This window comes from Leopardus geoffroyi, chromosome A2, assembly GCF_018350155.1.
Source record: "Leopardus geoffroyi isolate Oge1 chromosome A2, O.geoffroyi_Oge1_pat1.0, whole genome shotgun sequence".
NCBI lineage: Eukaryota > Metazoa > Chordata > Mammalia > Carnivora > Felidae > Leopardus > Leopardus geoffroyi.
Window position 1 is genome coordinate 14752101 of NC_059331.1, and position 18311 is coordinate 14770411.

Here is an 18311-nt window from a genome sequence, read left to right on the forward strand (position 1 = left end):
GAAAATCAGAATTAGATAGTCTTGAGTTTGATGCCTTCTCTGCCACATAATGGGTGTACGACCTGATTCTGAGCCTGCTTTCCCCATCCTCAAAAGAATAATGACGATATTTACTAGGGTTATCTTTAAAACTCTTTTTTTTTCAGTGTGTATTTATTTTGGAGACAGAGAGAGACAGAGCATGAACAGGGGAGGGGCAGAGACAGAGGGAGACACAGAATCTGAAACAGGCTCCAGGCTCTGAGCTGTCAGCACAGAGCCCGACGCGGGGCTCGAACTCATGGACCGTGAGATCATGACCTGAGCCGAAGTCGGCTGCTTAACCGACTGAGCCACCCAGGCGCCCCTACTAGGGTTATCTTGAGAATAGAATGAGTTGTATGTAATAAATAACTGCCATTAATTGGTTTTGAGTTATAGATGTTCCAAAAATACTTAAATCTGGCTACTGAAAACAAGCAATGTTCAGCATTACTGTTTTTGGTTCTTGATGTACTTTCAATGTTTATTTTTGCGAGAGAGAGAGAGAGCGCGCATGTGCAAGTGGGGGAAGGGCAGAGGGACACACAGAATCCAAAGCAGGCTCCAGGCTCTGAGCTGTCAGCACACTTGGGGCTTGAACTCACAAACTGAGAACATGACCTGAGCTGAAGTCAGATGCTGAACCGACTGAGCCACCCAGGCACCCCTCGGTATATTTTTTAAGAGCATTCTTGATTTCTTTTTTTTTTTTTTTTTTTGTAAAGTAATCTCTATACTCAACATGGAGTTCAAACTCATAACCCCAAGACCAAGAGTCACGTGCTTTTCTGACTGAGCCAGTTGGGTGCCCCTTAACATTCTTGAAATTGGGCTATGATTTCATGCTTAATCTACAGAAGGTTATTTAAACTATGTCTAGATTTAAATAGGAGAATACAATATAAGACTAGTTTACCCTTGGGAAAATTCAGATTTAGAGAAAAAAGAAATTATTGGTATTTGAGTGGACATTGTGCAGTGGATTTCTGGGTCCCCTGAAGCGCCTTCTTTAGATTTTGTTACCCTCGCTATTGGACCTTATGTCACTATAAGCTCTAGACTTCTCTTTTCCCTGAAAAGGAAAGCCTTGCTGACTCTAACTGAATAAAAACTCGTGTTGTGGGACTTTTGTTTGGTTGGGGAGTGGTGAGGAGAAGTTCTGTGAAAATAAAGAGGGGTGGAAATAGCATGTTGATTAGTATGTGGCTGTGCTTGCTTGGAATTTGTGAAACTGAATAAAGAAAACCTCATTTAAAATGGGAGTTGGGAGGCCAGAAGGGGGAGCTCACACATACCACACCTCACACCTCGCACCTTTGCAGAACCAAAAGAAAGAGCCATACCTTGCATTCCTAACAGGGAAGAAGCCTACTCTACTAATCCCCGCCCAGGGAACAGCCCAGCCAAGGAGACGGTCACAGCTCAGCCAATGAAAAGCCATTACACTTGAAACACCCAGTGTAGCTAAAGGAATTTTGCTTATAACAGCTCCTCCCAATTCCCCCTTTCCTCTGTAAAAGAGCCGTCCTCTCCTTTGTTCTCCTGATTTGCCTATGGTTTTTTAGTAGCTTGCATGTCCTGAATTGCAACCGTCTACCATTTTCAAGTAAATCCATTTTGCTCATAAAATAACTGACTTTTATTTTTAAAGGTAACGAATTCTCGGAGCACAACAGGAAAGGAGGCCTCTTAAGGGAACAGGAAGGGCAGGAGGCGTGGAGTTCTCAGGTGTCAGCAGGAGGTACCACTGAGTGACTTTCGGTTTACTCTTCTCATGTGTCAACGAGTCCAGAGGCTGGCAGTCGGTGGCTGCTGTAGCAGCTCCTCCAGGCTTGCTGCCAAGACCCAAGTGCCTTGAGTGTTTCCACTGTACCACCCAGAGCAAAGGTCTGCCTTCCTTAGGCCAGAAAATGGCTCTGCTCTTGCTACGTTCCATGTATGTGCTCCTGACGGTATGTAGCGAGGACGAAGGTTCATGCTTGCCAAATCTGCTTTTTTGTATCAAACACCTGGAGGCTTTATTAAGTAGACTTCACTTATATCTCTCTCTTCTTTTAATGTTTATTTTTTATCTTTTTTAACAATTTTTTTTACCTTTATTTTTGAGAGACAGAGACAGAGCACAAGTGGGGGAGGGGCAGAGAGAGAAGACACAGAATCCGAGGCAGGCTCCGGGCTCCGAGCTGTCAGCACAGAGCCTGATGCGAGGCTCGAACTCACAAACTGTGAGATCGTGACCTGTTCCGAAGTCAGAAGCTTAACCGACTGAGCCCCCCAGGCGCCCCTTTAATGTTTATTTTTGAGAGAGAGAGAGAGAGAGAGAGCGCTAGAGAGAGCATGAGCTGGGGAGGAGCAGAGAGAGACGGGGACAGAGGATCCAAAGCAGGCTCTGTGCTGACAGCCAAGGGCCTGAGGCGGGGCTCAAACTCATGAGCCATGAGATCATGACCTGAGCCAAAGTTGGACGCTTAACTGAATGAGCCACCCAAGTGCCTCTCCCTGCTTTTATACTGTTACCAACTATAGTTACCATGTTATGTATTAGATCCTCACTTGTATCAAGATCACTTGTATTAGGTCCTCAACTGTACAAGACCCACTTCTATCTCTAAAATTGCCGGGGCTGTTATACGGCTACCTTTAGCAGGAGCTGGGTAAGTATTCTTAACTAGCCACATTATCATCTTCCTCATCTGAAGTGGCCTTCTGCTCATGAAGTTACTGAAGATTTTGTCATTTAATGACAAAATCATTAAATGACAAAATTCTCAATAGCAATTATGTTAAGTTTTTGAATTTTACTGATCAGGAAAAACACTCATAACGACATGTAACAAGCAGGACAGATTAATATGCACAACATAATCCCAATTTTGTTTAAAAAATATAATTTACATACATACATACATGCCCCACACATGGAAGTTCCAAAATGTTAATAGTTGGTAATATCTACAGAGTTTGCATCATGTCAAAGGGGTTTTGATAAACAAAGTTTTTATCATACATTTTTTCCGAATTTTCTAAATTTTCTGTAATGAACTTGTATTATCTTTAAATAGGAAAAAAGATGCCATTTTAAAAAATACCCCATATACTCTAAAGGAAGACCAAGTCCAAAATATTTACACTTACTCAGTTTCATCTTCATTGTCAAAAGAAAGGAGGGAACTGTTCTTGATTTGCTTTTGTGAGTTCTTTTTAACGGAGTCCTGCTTATTTATTTGACCTTCATTTGCCTTTTTCTTTTTTGAGCTTGCTGTTAGACCTGAATATTTTTCATCTGAGGAACGCTTGACTGGTTTTCGATACATGATTCTTCCATCAGCCATAGCCGGTTCTTCATCTGCAGCAAAGACAAAGTTAAAGAACGTTCTTCTCTCATTTTGCCTTTATTGGAGAGTCAAATGGCAAGAAAAATCTCAGATGGTATTTAAAGATGTCCTGAGTCCATTCGATCTGGTCTTCTCCACTGCTTCTAGCTACATACCCACAAGATGGGCAGTCACTTAATAAAAACTCACTTCCTGTGAAGTATTCCATAACATTGCCAGTCCCCAATTAGTTATAATCTGGCTGTATTTTGAAGTGTTTTAAAAAGTGATTGTTTTGAACTCTAGCATTTTTCCTTAAAGCAATGTAATTAACATTTAGGAATAATGAAAAACATACCACGTAGCATACCGCAGTTCAGGCACTGATTAAATAAATACATCTCTGTTGACTAATTTGTAAACCTAACCACTTTTTTTTTTTAAACAGGATGTTTTTATTTAAATTTGCACTTTATCCTTGTAACAACCCAATAAAGTAGGTACCATTATTGTCTCCATTTTACTGATGAGGGAACTGAGGCTGAGAGGTGAAATAACTTGTTCACGATCACACATCTGGTGAGTGTTACAGCTGAAGTTTGAACCTAGGACCGTCTCCTTCAAACATACCATACTATTACATAAGATAGTTTCGTATGTCAGGCTCCTTAAATTGTTAGAAAAAAAATCAGATTACTTCTAGACATACCTGCTTTGGCAGCCTTTATTTCTGCTTTAATTTTCATGACTTCTTCAGCTGACAAGTCTCCCTTTTTCAAAATCACCACTTGGGGCTGTTCATCTTCTTTGTCACTGTGATCACCATCTTCATCTGGGAGCTGAAGCTGGATTCTCTAGGGGAAAACACAAACACCACATGTAGACGTCTGACCTTGAACCAAATACAACCATGGTCTCCGTGAGACACCGTAATTACTAAGGGAGAAGGGTAACTTTATTGACTAAATGCATTTGGCAGTGAATTTCCAAGCAACTCTTAAGAGCCTAACCCTGCCACACTAGGGAAGAGATCCACCTGCCAGTTACCCTGAAGTGCCTGCCCACAGGGATTAATTTCCATCTCAGCAGGACCCCAGCTCACGGTTCCCAGTGTCAGGGGCCCTCTGCTTCAAGTACTGCCCACCCAGCCGACTCAGGGCAGTGCTGAACCACATCAATACTGTCTGCTCTTCACCACCTGTTTTCACTTCCATCTCTTCTCAAAGTTAGACAAAAAATAATCGACGCCGAAGTACAGAAGGCAGCAAGTAAAAGGTGTTCTTCCACCTCTGAGTATCTCTCCTCCCGTCTGACAGCTTCAGTCAGGTGGGTATCCTACAGCCATTTCCTAAGTGTATAAAAATATGGAAGGATGGAAAACATTCTGTATGCAAAAAGAAGACTGTACATACTATGGGACTTGATTTCTTTTCTTTATGAAATTTCCCAAACATAAAAGTACAGAGAATACCAACAGAAAACATGTACTCACTATACACATTACAAGTGGTAACCTTGGGTCAGTTGATTCGTTTTCAAAAAATGTCAGCTACCATAAAAGCCCCACTCCTCCAACTTCTATTTTTTAAGTTTATTTGAGAGAGAGAGAGGGAGAGGAGGAGAGAGAGCTCACGCACGCGCGCATGTAGGGTAGGGGGCAGAGAGGGAGAGAGAGAATCCCAAGCCGGCTCTGTACTGTCAGTGCAGAGCCTGACTCGGGGCTTGAACTCACGAACCGTGAGATCATAACCTGAACTGAAACCAAGAGTCGGATGCTTAACCAACTGAGCCGCTCAGGCACCCTGCACCCCAACTTTTTTACTCAAAAATAATCTTTGTATTGTACCTTGGAAATTATCTGTTAATATGAAATTCTGTATTTTAAAAACCACTGCCTAGTATTTAATTATATATATGGTCATCTCATGGTTTATTTGACCAGTACCCTGTACATAAAAATTATGGTGGTTTCTAGTTTTTTCCACTATGCACACATTTTTATTTACTTTTTCTACTATGCACTTATTTTTGTTCAATTTTGTGAACTCATGTGTAAGATAAATTCCTGGAAGTGGAGTTGCTGGGTTGAAAGGTATGTATGTACACGCACCACACATTATTCAAATAACTTGTTACTGCACCTCTCACAGAGCCTTCCTTGTCTCCTAGACAAGGCAACAAAGCCCTACGGCATCTGGCCTAGAAACACAGCTTTCTCCTACACCACACTCATGGCCTCTGGACTCCAGCCGGGTTGGAGGATTGCAGACACATGTCCATATTAGCTCCTTTGCCTCCCCTATCTCTGAACCAGTTCCTAGTACCTAGAAAGCCCCACTGCCCCTGATGCATACCTGCTCAAGCTGCCTTCTAGACTTAGATTCTTTAGAAGTACTTTCCTGACCTCACCTTGTCTTCCTTCTCACACTGTGCATAGCTCATAGAGTGCATGTACCATACTGAGTTGCCAATATTTTTCTATCTGGTTCTGCTAGGTGAGTTCCTTTGAGGTACTAGAGGCACCGAGCCTCTAGAGGCTCAGAGCCTGGCAAACAGCAGGGGCTCAAGAAGTATTTGTTGATCTATTCATGAATGACTAATAGGATGAAAAATGATGAACCTGAAAGCCCTGGCCGGCAAGTTACAGGCAAATTCGCTCATTTTGTCTACATCCCAAATCTGCTCGATCGCTTCACAAGTGCATTCTCTTTAATAATATCCATGTTAGGGGCGCCTGGGTGGCGCAGTCGGTTAGGCGTCCGACTTCAGCCAGGTCACGATCTCGCGGTCCGTGAGTTCGAGCCCCGCATCAGGCTCTGGGCTGATGGCTCAGAGCCTGGAGCCTGTTTCCGATTCTGTGTCTCCCTCTCTCTCTGCCCGTCCCCCGTTCATGCTCTGTCTCTCTCTGTCCCAAAAATGAATAAACGTTGAAAAAAAAAATTAAAAAAAAAAAAAATCCATGTTAGTTCACTGATTATTCATTAGTTTTGCATTATTTTTTTCTGAAAGTTTCCAATAAATGATCACAAACTAGTGGGTAATTAGTACTAAAATTTTTTAATGTTTATTTATTTTTGGGGCGCCTGGGTGGCGCAGTCGGTTAAGCGTCCGACTTCAGCCAGGTCACGATCTCGCGGTCCGTGAGTTCGAGCCCCGCGTCGGGCTCTGGGCTGATGGCTCAGAGCCTGGAGCCTGTTTCCGATTCTGTGTCTCCCTCTCTCTCTGCCCCTCCCCCGTTCATGCTCTGTCTCTCTCTGTCCCAAAAATAAATAAACGTTGAAAAAAAAAAAAATGTTTATTTATTTTTGAGAGAGAGAGAGAGACGGAGCACGAGCAGGGGAGGGGCAGAGAGAGAGGGAGACATAGAATCCGAAGCAGACTCCACGCTCTGAGCACAGAGCCCGATGTGGGGTTCAAACTCATGAACTGTGAGATCATGACCTGAGCCCAAGTCAGATGCTTAACCAACTGAGCCACCCAGGAGCCCCAGTAAGTATTTTTAACCAAGGAAATGGGACAGTGAAATAAAATAAATCCTGGGGTGCCTGGCTGCTTCAATAGGTGGAGTATGCGACTCTTAATCTTGAGGTTGTGAGTTCAAGTCCCACAATGGGTGCAGAGGTTACTCGGAAATAAAATCTTTAAAAAAATTCCTGGTGTTTATTAGATTGAGAATCATTAATTCTGACTCTTCTCTTTTTGTTTACATGACTGGCTGGAAAATAAGAGAAATGGTTAAAGAAACAGTGGTTGTTCAAAGCCACTCCTGAATTAACTCTCAAGAAGGTGAATAAGGTAATTTAACTTGACTATATAATGATTTCCCATGAAACTCTTCTTTTTGTTAACTAGATTACTAGAATTACTAGATTACTAGATTGACTAGATGGCTAGATTGATGATTATATTGCCAACCTGATTAAGAGTGCAGTTGGTTTCTCAAACACAGAAACATAGGGGTATTTGTCTGTGGAAAAGTCTCTTGCATAAGTTTAAGTCACTGATATGAGTTGGAAAGTACCACCCCCACCCTAAAACAGCATTCCCAGCTAGAATCTTCAGGGTGTTAAGCACACACACATGATCATCACAAGGACTTCAAACAAACTATAAAATTAGGTTTCATAGTCTCCTCATTGATGAATCCATATCTCTTTTCTCAAATCTCATCCTTTGTGTCATCATCACCGTTTTTGGTCCTGGGGATCCGTCACTCCCTGATCAAATTCTAACCAAAAATGGCTCCTTGCTGCCAAATGAATAGTCCATATGGCTTTCTCTCCAACCGGTTCCTCAATCACACAGTCCATGCTTTACCAACTTTTTTTTTTTTTTTTTAAAGATTTTACTTTTAAGTAATCTCTACACCCAATACGGGGCTCGAACCTACAACCCTGAGATCAAGAGTCGCATGCTCCACTGACTGAGCCAGCCAGATGCCCCGCTCACTCACCGTCTTTACACCTTTATCCACCCTTCCTTCCATCTCTACCTGCTGACCTACCCATGCTCAAGATTCAATCTAAGTATCCCTTCCTCTTGAAGCCTTGCCTGATGATAAGCACAGTCAATAGAACTGGTCACCTACTATTTGGTCCAGGCACTGTGCCAGGTGCTAGGAAAATACAGAAAGATTAAGATACTAACTCAGAGAGTTTGATTTAGTGGTGACAATCACAGGAAAGCAAGTAGTTGCAATGCAAAAAGATGAATATCACAGATATGGACAAAGTGAACAGAGGAAAAGTATTTGTAGGAGCTTGGAAGAGGTTCACAGAGGTGGTGACTTGTGAAGGCAGAGACGAAGCAGCGAAGAAGGTTTTAAAAGAATATGGTATTTTGGAGATACATCTCTGTTCTTTCATTTTCTTTCACAATGCCTGGACTTAGCATATTCTCATTGGATTGAGTAATTTCACACAAGTCAATCTTGTTTCCTTTACTAAACTCTAAGTGACTTGAGGGGCGGGTATTAGTGAAAGTGCTAGACACAGAATGCTAAGTAAATTCTTTATTTCTCCACACATCCCCTAAGCATAATAGTCTCTTCCTACTGAAAGAGATAGGGCAGGTTTTGGCGTGAACCAGTTAGGGCTGAAGCCTGGGAGGGCTCAGAAGTTGACTCCCACTGATCCCTATCCTTAAACTATAGAGGGGCTGCTCTTTCCTAAAGCTCCTCTTCTACTTAGATCCAAAATATTCTTAAACATACTTTTGGTGGGGAGGAGGAGGAGGGAGGTGTGGTTGTTAAACAATAAAGCATAACAATAGATCCAGGGCATTCTTCCAAAGATCCAGACTCCAGGTCTAGGACATCAGGTCATTTGATCGAGCGGCCTTCAGTAACTTTATCTGGAAAACGAGACCACGCTACCACCCATCCTGCTAACTACAGGTTTTGGGATAAGCAAGTAAGAGAGAGAAAAGTGATCTTTCTTAACCATCTACCAAGGACGAGGCGCTTTACCTGGGTCCAGTCATTTTCAAGAATACAACAGCACTACGAAAAACGACAAGTATCTTCCTGGGTATAAGAGGCTGTAGTAGTTTGAAGAGGACCAGCCTGGGGACTTTAGCCCATCCAGATTAGGGGCTGGGCGCAGGTGAGGGGAGGGACCCGTCACTGCCAGGCAGGCCTTCAAGTCCAGGCAGAAGCCGGAAGTAGCGGGAGGGCAGCGTTTCTCCGGTAACGCAACTGCCCTGGGCTCACCTTGGTCTCCACGGTGGGCCCTTCTTTGTAGCCGACCCTCTCTTTGAAGCGGGCCAGGAACGCCGGCTCGGCTGGCCGCACGTACGAAACCTGGTTCCGCTTGCTCATGGCTGTCCCGGGAAAAGACAGGTTCCCTGGGCCCGCTTGAGAGTGTACATTGGTTATGGCGCCTGCTCGTGACGTCACGCAGTCCCCGCCCCCTGACCGGAGGCCGGGCAACATGGCAGCCCCCTTGCTGGCGTCAACGTCCGACCGGAGCGCCAAATTCAAATTTGCGGCCATCTTGAGCGTTCGGAATTCCGGAGCGCTGCGCGGCTGGAGGTGGGGGTATCCGCTGTATTGGTCTTGGGATCGAGGCGTGAGGGCGCCATGGCGCCCGGCTGCAAAAGTAAGTAAGGAGCTCCGGCTTCGTGACCCTGTCTCCGCCCCCAAATGCAACTGTGCAGGACGGCAAGCCCCAGCCGCCCGCAGGGTTCCTGGCTGGACGTGAAGGGCAGAAGCGGACCCAGCGTCGCGGGGCGTTTGGGACCTCTCTCGGACCCTCAGTCAAAACGCGGCTCGAACAGCTATCTTCCCTTGTCTCTGTGTATTGGGCCCACGCCACAAGCCAGGCACAGTTCTAGGCGCTTGGGCTGAGCAGGGAACCGGAGAGCCCTCCAGGAGCTTGACGTCCAGCGACCTGCTGGTTCTTCCTTCCCGTTCTCGGTTCTGTCGTTTCGTCGCAGCCCTATTCCCGTGTCCCGACCGGGGCTGTCTCTGAGTATCCTTGCCTGAGGTCGGCCCAGGCTCTCACCACCTTCTGCGTGTTTCCACGTTACTGACTGTCCTGAATGGGAGAACTTTTCATGCTCCAAGCACGTCTTTGCCTTCTGGAGGGCCTGCTGTACAATTTCAGATAAGCACAGGATGTCTTTCTATTATCACAAATTCCTATTTTCTTCTCAAGGGGACCCGTTCCGTTTCTTCCTTTTTCCTTTGGAGAGGAGCACTGCCGATTTTGATAAACCCTCCAGTTTTCACTAATTTCTTCGTCCTTTGGCGTTCTCGTGTGCGTGCCCCATGCCTTACATTCCCTAATCCTTTAAGGATTAGATTTTGAGCTAATTCGATGGATCTTGGTGAGTGGTATGAATGGTAATGAGGAGAGGCCGATGTTAGAAGATTGAAGAAACTGAATTTGTGGTCGTTGATGAGACTTCCAACAACATTAACGCTTGCAACTGTCAGTTGTAATTGTTTTCTAATGGATTTGTTGTTTTCGTTAACTTTTTAGGTCATCACAGTGTGCTCTCTTTTTCCATCTGAAATGTTTCTCTTGTCATTTTCAGTATTCAGGGAATATTAGCGCACACATTGGTTCACTTGTGGAGTGAAATGTTCAGTGTGCGTTCTGCACAACCATGGTATTCTGTAAATCTGGACTCAAACGAGAGAGTTGATAACCTGTGATAAAGTTAGAGCATCTGTTTACATAATGGAAAGTGACATTTGTGTGTCACTGTCTATGAAAGGACTCTGACCTATCTGTAAGTGATGGGAACAAGGGTATTCACAGCTCTCTTGTGTGAAAATGGTGATTTCCATGGGAAATGCTTATTTTCCTTGAAGTCTCTTAACAACGTCAAGGTTGAGGACATCCCAAGTGCTGCTTGCATTCCCAGCAGTCCAGAGATCTGGAGCAGGACTTGGGGAACTCAGGCAGTGCTCTCCACCACTTTTCCTTTTGCCGAAGCTACACAGGGACTATTTCTTTGCTGCCAACTCTTGGAGAAGCTGCGGAGGAAGGGCAGGCGGGGAACTGGGCAATCTAGTGCATTTCCCACTTTACAGATCTTCATCTGCTTGAGGGGATATAGCTGCAAAGGGTAGTTTCCAGAACAGTTGTTCTGTGTGAATATTTACTTTGAGCTTCTGTGCTATGAAATTAAGAATAGAAATAAGCAGAATAGGAAGAATAGAAATTAAGGTGTTTTTTTTTTTTTTAACTGATGTCCTAGTATTTATTTATTCAAAGTTTATTGAGTGTTCACAGTGTGTCAGGCACTGCTCTAGATAATGCTTTACAGTTCATTTGGAAGAGAAAGAGAGCAAACTAATATATATTTTGATAACTGTAAGTCCCTTGAGGGAAAACAGGACCAAGAAGGGAGTTAGAGTGATAGATAATTGGGTGGGTGTGTATGGAGATAAGCTGGTATTTCCCATAATTCAAGGTCATGGAATACTTGACCCATACTTGACTAAATAAAGTAAATCCCCAAAGTCAATACTTGAGAACACAATACTTGAGTAAACCCCTCCCAAAATGTTACAGGCAGAAGGTACAACACGTGTAAAGGTCCCAAAGGGTGGCACGTTCTAGAAATAACAAGAAATCTAGTTTGGTTGTACTGGAGCAAGGAGTGTAATAGGAAATGAGTTGTGGAGGTGGTGACGGGGGAGGCAGGGGCCCTAGGTCATGTCCGGTCCTGTAGGCTGTTTTAAGAACTTTGCCTACTCCGACTGAGATGGACAATCACTGCAGAGTTTTGTATTTTTGTTTTTACTTTTTTTTAATGTTGTATTTATTTTTGAGGGAGAGAGAGAGAGAGTGGAGGAGGGGCAGAGAGAGAGGGAGACACAGAATCTGAAGCAACTTCCAGGCTCCGAACTGTCAATACAGAGCCCGACACGGGGCTCAAGCCCACGAAATGTGAGATCATGACCTGAGCCCGTTGGATGCTCAACCGATGGAGCCACCCAGGCGCCCCTAAAAAATAACTTTTAGAGGCGCCTGGGTGGCTCTGTCAGTTAGGTGTTTGACTTCGGGTTAGGTCATGATCTCATGGTTTGTGGGTTCGAGCCCCCTGTCAGGCTCTGTGCCGACAGCTCAGAACCTGGAGTGTGCTTTGTATTCTGTGTTTCCCTTTCTCTCTCCTCTTCCCCAACTCATCCTCTGTCTCTCTCTCAAAATAAATAAACATTAAAAAAAAAAAAAAAGACATCCACAAGAATAGCAGCTTGAAAAAAAAAGAAAAAATAATAAAAAATAACTTAATTTTGCTACAATTTATGGAAAAATTGTGAGAGTAGTACAAAGAAATCTTGCATAATATTCTTTACCCATAGTGACCACTTTCCATTTTGCCACATCTGCTTTATCATTCTTTCTCCCTCCTCTCTTACCCTCCCAATTGTGTGTGTGTGTGTGTGTGTGTGTATGTATACATATTTTTTTATGAGCCATTTGAGAGTAAAATGGGGACATGATATACCTTTACCAGTGAGTAAATATGTATACTTATCAGTGAGTGATTTCTAAAAACAGGTATATTCTGTTGACTAATCACATTGCAGTTATCAAGAAAGTTTACATTGATATAGCACTCTTGTCTAATCCACAGTCCGTATCTTACTTTTATCCATTGTCCAATAATCTTTCATAGTTTTTCTCTAGAACCAGATCCTTCATTGCATTTAGTACTGATGTCTGACTTTTTTTTTTTAAACAGTTTGAGATGTAAGTCAGATACAATATAATCTGCACATTATAAAGTGTAAAACGGTTTTTAGTATATTCACAGATAATGTGGAACTATCAGCATCGTCCATTAGGACATCTTGGTCACCTCAAAGAAATCGCATACCTTCAGTCCTCACCCTTCCCACCTCCTTATCCCCCCACCCCCAACCCTAAGTAACATCTACTCTTTTCTTCATTATTCAGAGTGGCATATTGAAATCTCCAGCTGTTGTTGTTGAATTGTCTATTTCTCCCTACTCTTCTGTCAGTTTTCACTTTGTGTATTTTGGTGATCTGATATTAGGTGAATATATGTTTGTATTTGTATTATTATCCTGAGGGATTGACCTTTGTATCATTATAAAATGTCCCTCTTTAAAATTTTTTTTTTAATGTCTTGTTTTTGAGAGAGAGACAGAGTGCGAGCAGGGAGGGGCAGAGAGAGAGGGAGACAGAATCTGAAGCAGGCTGCAGGCTCTGAGATGTCAGCACAGAGCCCCACGCGGGACTGGAACTCACGAACCGCGAGATCATGGCCTGAGCTGAAAAGTCAGATGCTTAACCAACTGAGCCACCCTGCTGCCCCTATAAAATGTCCCTCTCTATCTCATTTATCTTTTTCTCAACATTTGTTGTTGTTTTGTCCAATTTTGGTTTAGGTGAGATACCGTTTTTAATTCTTTTACTTTCAGTGTATTTTTATCTTTGAATCTAAAGTGTGTTTGCTGTAGATAGTATATAGTTGGAGCATGTTTTCATTAGTCTGACAGTCTCTGCCTTTTAATTGGGTTATTTAATCCATTGGCATGTTGTTATTGATACAGTGGGATTTACATCTGCCATTTTACTTCTTGTTTTCTACGCATCTCACATCCTTTATGTTCCTCTGTTCTTCCTTTACTGCTTTTTTTTTTTAAAGCTTTTTAAAAGTTTAAATGCATATCCTAACATTCTAATTAATTTAAGGTAGGCTTCATGCCCAGTGTGGAGCCCAATGCAGGCCTTGAACTCACCACCCTGAGATCAAGTACTGAGTGAGGATCAAGAGTTGGATGTTTGGGGCGCCTGGGTGGCGCAGTCGGTTAAGCGTCTGACTTCAGCCAGGTCACGATCTCGCGGTCCATGGGTTCGAGCCCCGCATCGGGCTCTGGGCTGATGGCTCAGAGCCTGGAGCCTGTTTCCGATTCTGTGTCTCCCTCTCTCTCTGCCCCTCCCCCATTCATGCTCTGTCTCTCTCTGTCCCAAAAATAAATAAAAACGTTGAGAAAAAAAAAAATTAAAAAAAAAAAAAATTAAAAAAAAAAAAAAAAAAAGAGTTGGATGTTTGACTGAGCCCCCCAGGTGCCCCTAACATGCACATTTTATCAGAATTAGCTTTGGGTTTATACTAGCTTAATTCCAATGATATAAACCTTACTCCTATGTAGTTCTATTCCCTCTCACCCCCTTTTTTTGATATTGACGTGGATATGTCAGGTAGGCAGTTAGATGTGCGAATCTGGTGCTCAAGAGAGTGGTCCAGGGAGAAAGTTTAAATTTGGGACTCGTCAACATACACTTAGCATTTAGAACTGTGACCCAAGAACCGTGAGATCATGACATGAACTGAAACCAGGAGTGGGACACTTAACCAACTGAGCCACCCAGGCTCCCCACCTTTACCATCTCTTGAAAGATGGGTCTGCTAGCAGCAAATTCTCTCTGAGATGCCTTCTGGCCTCCATCAGTTATGTTGAGACGTCAGCTGGTAATGTAACTGGGTTCGCTTGTAAGTAACAAGTTGTTTTTCTCTTTCTGCTTTCAAGATTTTCTCCTTCTCTTTGGCCTTCACCATTTTTACGATAATGTGTCTGTCTGTGGATCACTGTGTTTATCCTGTTTGGAATTCATTGAACCTCCTGGAGGTATATGTTGTTTTTTCAATGAGTTTGAGAAGTCTTTGGCTTTAAAATACTTTGAATTTTTTTCCCTGCTATTTAGCTTTTCTCTCCTTCTGGTACTCCCCATTACACCTATGTTGGTGTGCTGAATGGTGTCCCACATTTTTCTGAGGCTTGCTTCACTTTCCGTCATCTGTTTGTTCTTTGGCTTGTATAATCTCTGTTACTCTGTCTTTGAGTTTGCTTATTTTTTCTTCTACCAGTTCACATATACTGTTGAGCCCTTCTAGTGAGTTTTTATTTCAGTTATTGTACTTTTTGGACTTCAGAGTTTCAGTTTTTCAGAATAATTTCTATTGCTATTCTCTATTTGATGGGACATTGTCATTATTCCTTTAACCCTTTAATTATGATTTTCTTTAGTAATGTGAACATGTTTATAATGGTGACTTTGAGGTCTCCCAACATCTAGATGCTGTCATAGGCAATTTCTCTTGCCAGCTTTTTTTTTCTTTTTTGTTTTTCATAGTTTATGGGTCATCCTTTCCTGTTTCTTTGCATGCCTTGTCTTTTTTTTTGTTGTTGTTGGATACTTAACATCTTAGATAATAAATTTATAGCAACTTTGGATACTGGCCTTTCTACCCTCTGGGGGTGGTTATTTGCCTGTTTGTTTAATAACTGGCTGGATTGCTTTAGTGACATTTGTTTCCCTCCCAACGTTAAGCCTTTGATGTTGCTCCTCAGAGAAGTCCAGCTTTGGGTACGCCCACAGTCACCCTGATGACTTTTGGTGGTTTTGGTGGGGATCTCTCTCTCTCTTTCCCTGACCACATGTAGCTCTTAAACTTCAGGAATACCAGCTGATTGCCCTGTTGTTTTCCAACAATGCCTGGAATATTGCCTTATAAATCAGTCCAATTAGATTCTTGCCCTTTTGAAGGAAAAGTTTCTGAGGTCTGTGTTTGATATTTGTTCTCATCCCGGTAAAGCCGCTTCCAGCTGTCTTAGGTCCCAGTTCTCACCTGCAAATTAATAGGCCTGCAAGTTTTGTTTGAATGTTGAATCTCCTCCTAATTGCTTCTCCCCACAACCTTCACTGTTCTTGAGTGTGCCATTGGGCTTGAACTTCTTGCTTTGTTGGAAATGAAGTCAGCTCCTTTGGAACTATCTCTTTGTGGTCTGTCTCTCCTCTGAGGCAAAATGTCTCATCCTAGGCTCTGGAGCTGGGGGTGAGAACAACAACAGTGTTCTTTCAGAGTGACACCTCTGGTCTAGTTGCTGAGTGTTTGTTGGGAATGGGAGTGTGTGTGTGTGTGCGCGCATGCGCGTGCCCACCGCAGCAGCCTGGGGTCCTCTTGACTTGCCTCTCCTAGTGGAGAAACACTGTCTCACCAGCCAGAATAAGGGTCGTCAGGGCCCCAGTGTTCTCAGCACACTATGTCCAAGGTAGAGCCTCGTTCCACAAGTGGAGGCTGGGTGGAAGAAGGGAACCCCCACCTCTCAGTCATACTTACCTGGGATTTAGCCTTAGGCAGCTGGCTAGAGATGAGAAATTGGTAACCTGGATGAGAAATTGGTAACCTGCTCCTGGGAAGAAAGCCCTCCAAGTAGGAACTGAGTGGGGGGAGGAGGATCCCTGTGTTCTTAGCTGCAAAGTCTGGAGTGGCGACTCCCAACTCATTGAGCTGGGAGGGAGGGAGCCATCTTGGTTCAATAGACACTCACTTCTCTTGTGAAATTTCCAGTGATCTTGACTAGATGTTTTTTCATTTGCTGTTTGCCTTTATGGCTGTTTCTAGAGGCTTTAAGTGGCTTTTATTTTTTTATTTTACCAGTTTCACTGGACAGTGGGTCAGTATAGTTCCTCTTGCAGTCATGCTGGAAGTTGATCTCTGGCTTCTTTTTTGGCAGAATAATTCTGCCTGCTAGATTGAAAATAGGTGGTAATTGGGGGAATGAGAGAGTGAGAGAAAGAAAAACAGAGACACTGTTGTAATAGCTCAAATAGGTGATGTTGCTGGCTTGATATCATGGTGGTCATAGCAGTGGATTTAACCAGAAGTTGTAGGATTCTTGATGGATTTTGAAGGTGGAGCCAAAGATTGGCTAACAGGTTGGATATGAAGCGTGAGAAAGAAAGGGGTGAGGGATAACTCCAAGGTTTTCGGCCTGAGCAACTGAAAGATGGGGTTGTCATTAATCAAGGTGGAGAAGCATGTTTGGGGTAGGGGTGGGGTGATCAGAAATTCAGTTTTGGACATTTTAAATTTGAGACGTTGCCAGTTGGGCCTCCAGCTGGAGATGTCAGGTTGGCAGTTGGATGTGAGAGTCTGTTGCTCAAAAGAGTGGTCCAGGGAGAAGGTTTACATTTGGGACTCATCAACACATACTTAGCATTTAGAACGATGAGCCTGGATGTCCTCACCAATGGAGTGGATGTGGAAAGAAGAAAAGGAAGATCGAGACCTAAGCCCTAGAATGCCTCACTGTCAAAAGGTCAGGGAGCCAAGGAGACTGAGGGGTGTTAGCAATAGAAGAGTAGGGTAGATAGGAATTGGATTTTTAGGGGCACCTGGGTGGCTCAGTTGGTTAAGCAGCCAGTTCTTTTTTTTTTTTTTTTTTTTTAATTTTTAATGTTTATTTTTGAGAGAGAAAGAAAGAGAGACAGTGTGAGTGGGGGAGGGGAAGAGAGAGAGGGAGACACAGAATCTGAAGCAGCTCCAGTCTCTGAGCTGTCAGCGCAGAGCCCGATAAGGGGCTCAAACGCACAGACCGAGAGATCATGACCTGAGCCGAAGTTGGACGCTTAACCAACTGAGCTACCCACGTGCCCTTTAAGTGGCCAATTCTTGATTTCAGCTCAGGTCATGATTTCGGGGTTTGTAAGTTCAAGCCCTGTGCTGACAGCACAGAGCCTGCTTGGGATTCTCTCTCCCTCTTTCTTTGCGCCTCCCCCACTCATGTGCACCCTCTCTCTCTCAAAATAAATATTTTTTTAAAAGGATGGGATTTTACGTTGCAATTTTTTAAAATCTATTTATTTATTTTGGGAGAGAGAACGTGAGTGGGGGCAGGGGATGTGAACAGAGAGAGAAAATTCCAAGCAGGGTCCATGCTCAGTGCCAAGCCCCATGCAGGGCTCGATCCTACGACCCTGGGATCATGACCTGAGCCAAAATCGAGAGTCCATCACCCAAACAACTGAGCCACCCAGGTGCCCCTATATTGCAATTTTAAATGCCTGTAATAACTTCTTGTCTGTTTTTCTAGCTGAGTTACGCAATGTGACAAACTGTCAGTCTAACCAACCAAGGTAAGAAAAAAATCTTGTCACTGAGACCAAAAGAATTAGGGATGTAATATATATTTTTTAAGTTTATTTTTTTATTTTTGAGAGAAGGTGGGGGGGAGTATGTGAGAAGGGGAGGGGAGAAAGAGAGAGAGAGAGGGAGAGAGAGAGAGAGAGAGAGAATCCCAAGCAGGCTCTGTGCTGTCAGTGAGGAGCCTGATGTGGGGCTCCATCCCACGAACTGTGAGATCATAACCTGAGCCGAAATCAACAATCAGGCACTCGGGTACCCCACCCATGCGGATGTAGTATTCTTAGAACATTTAACAAAATAAGGGATACTTGTTTCAGCATAAAGCTCAGTTCTTAGCTACCTGGAAATCTGGAAACATCACACTTCTTCCCCAACTCTCCCCCCATCCTCTTACCTTCCAGGCTAAAAGATGGAATCAGTAACATAATTCTCCCTTGGGGTGACTATTTTATTATGGCTGTTAAGAGGGAAATCAGAGACAAGCAATGCTTAGAGCTCCGTGGAATCAACTTCCTTTGAGTTGATTTCACGTAAAAGCTTGTGATGATGAGTATTGTG

The 18311-nt window shown here is 43.4% G+C and overlaps 2 protein-coding genes across 6 annotated transcripts in view; one reads left to right on the top strand and one right to left on the bottom strand.

Moving 5' to 3' along the window:
• Positions 1 to 1636: 1636 nt before the first annotated feature.
• KIAA1143 (KIAA1143 ortholog) lies at positions 1637 to 9227 on the bottom strand. The gene is made up of 3 exons (XM_045492587.1): positions 9046 to 9227; positions 4045 to 4189; positions 1637 to 3367 (listed from the first exon to the last, which is right to left on the bottom strand). The coding sequence occupies exons 1-3, from the start codon at positions 9151 to 9153 to the stop codon at positions 3153 to 3155; spliced, it is 468 nt and encodes a 155-aa protein (XP_045348543.1). The 5' UTR covers positions 9154 to 9227; the 3' UTR covers positions 1637 to 3152.
• Positions 9228 to 9267: 40 nt separating this feature from the next.
• The window catches only part of KIF15 (kinesin family member 15), a 79945-nt gene continuing 70901 nt past the window's right edge, over positions 9268 to 18311 (top strand). For 4 of the 5 annotated variants that reach the window (XR_006715796.1, XM_045492578.1, XM_045492577.1 and 1 more), the window contains exons 1-2: positions 9327 to 9433; positions 17701 to 17743. Coding sequence is in view for 4 of the 5 variants with exons in the window: in XM_045492578.1 (XP_045348534.1) it covers positions 9415 to 9433; positions 17701 to 17743 (62 nt within the window). In the remaining variant the exon portion in view is untranslated. Of the gene's footprint in view, positions 9434 to 17700; positions 17744 to 18311 lie in introns of all 5 variants that reach the window. The other variant, XM_045492580.1, reaches the window with a different exon arrangement.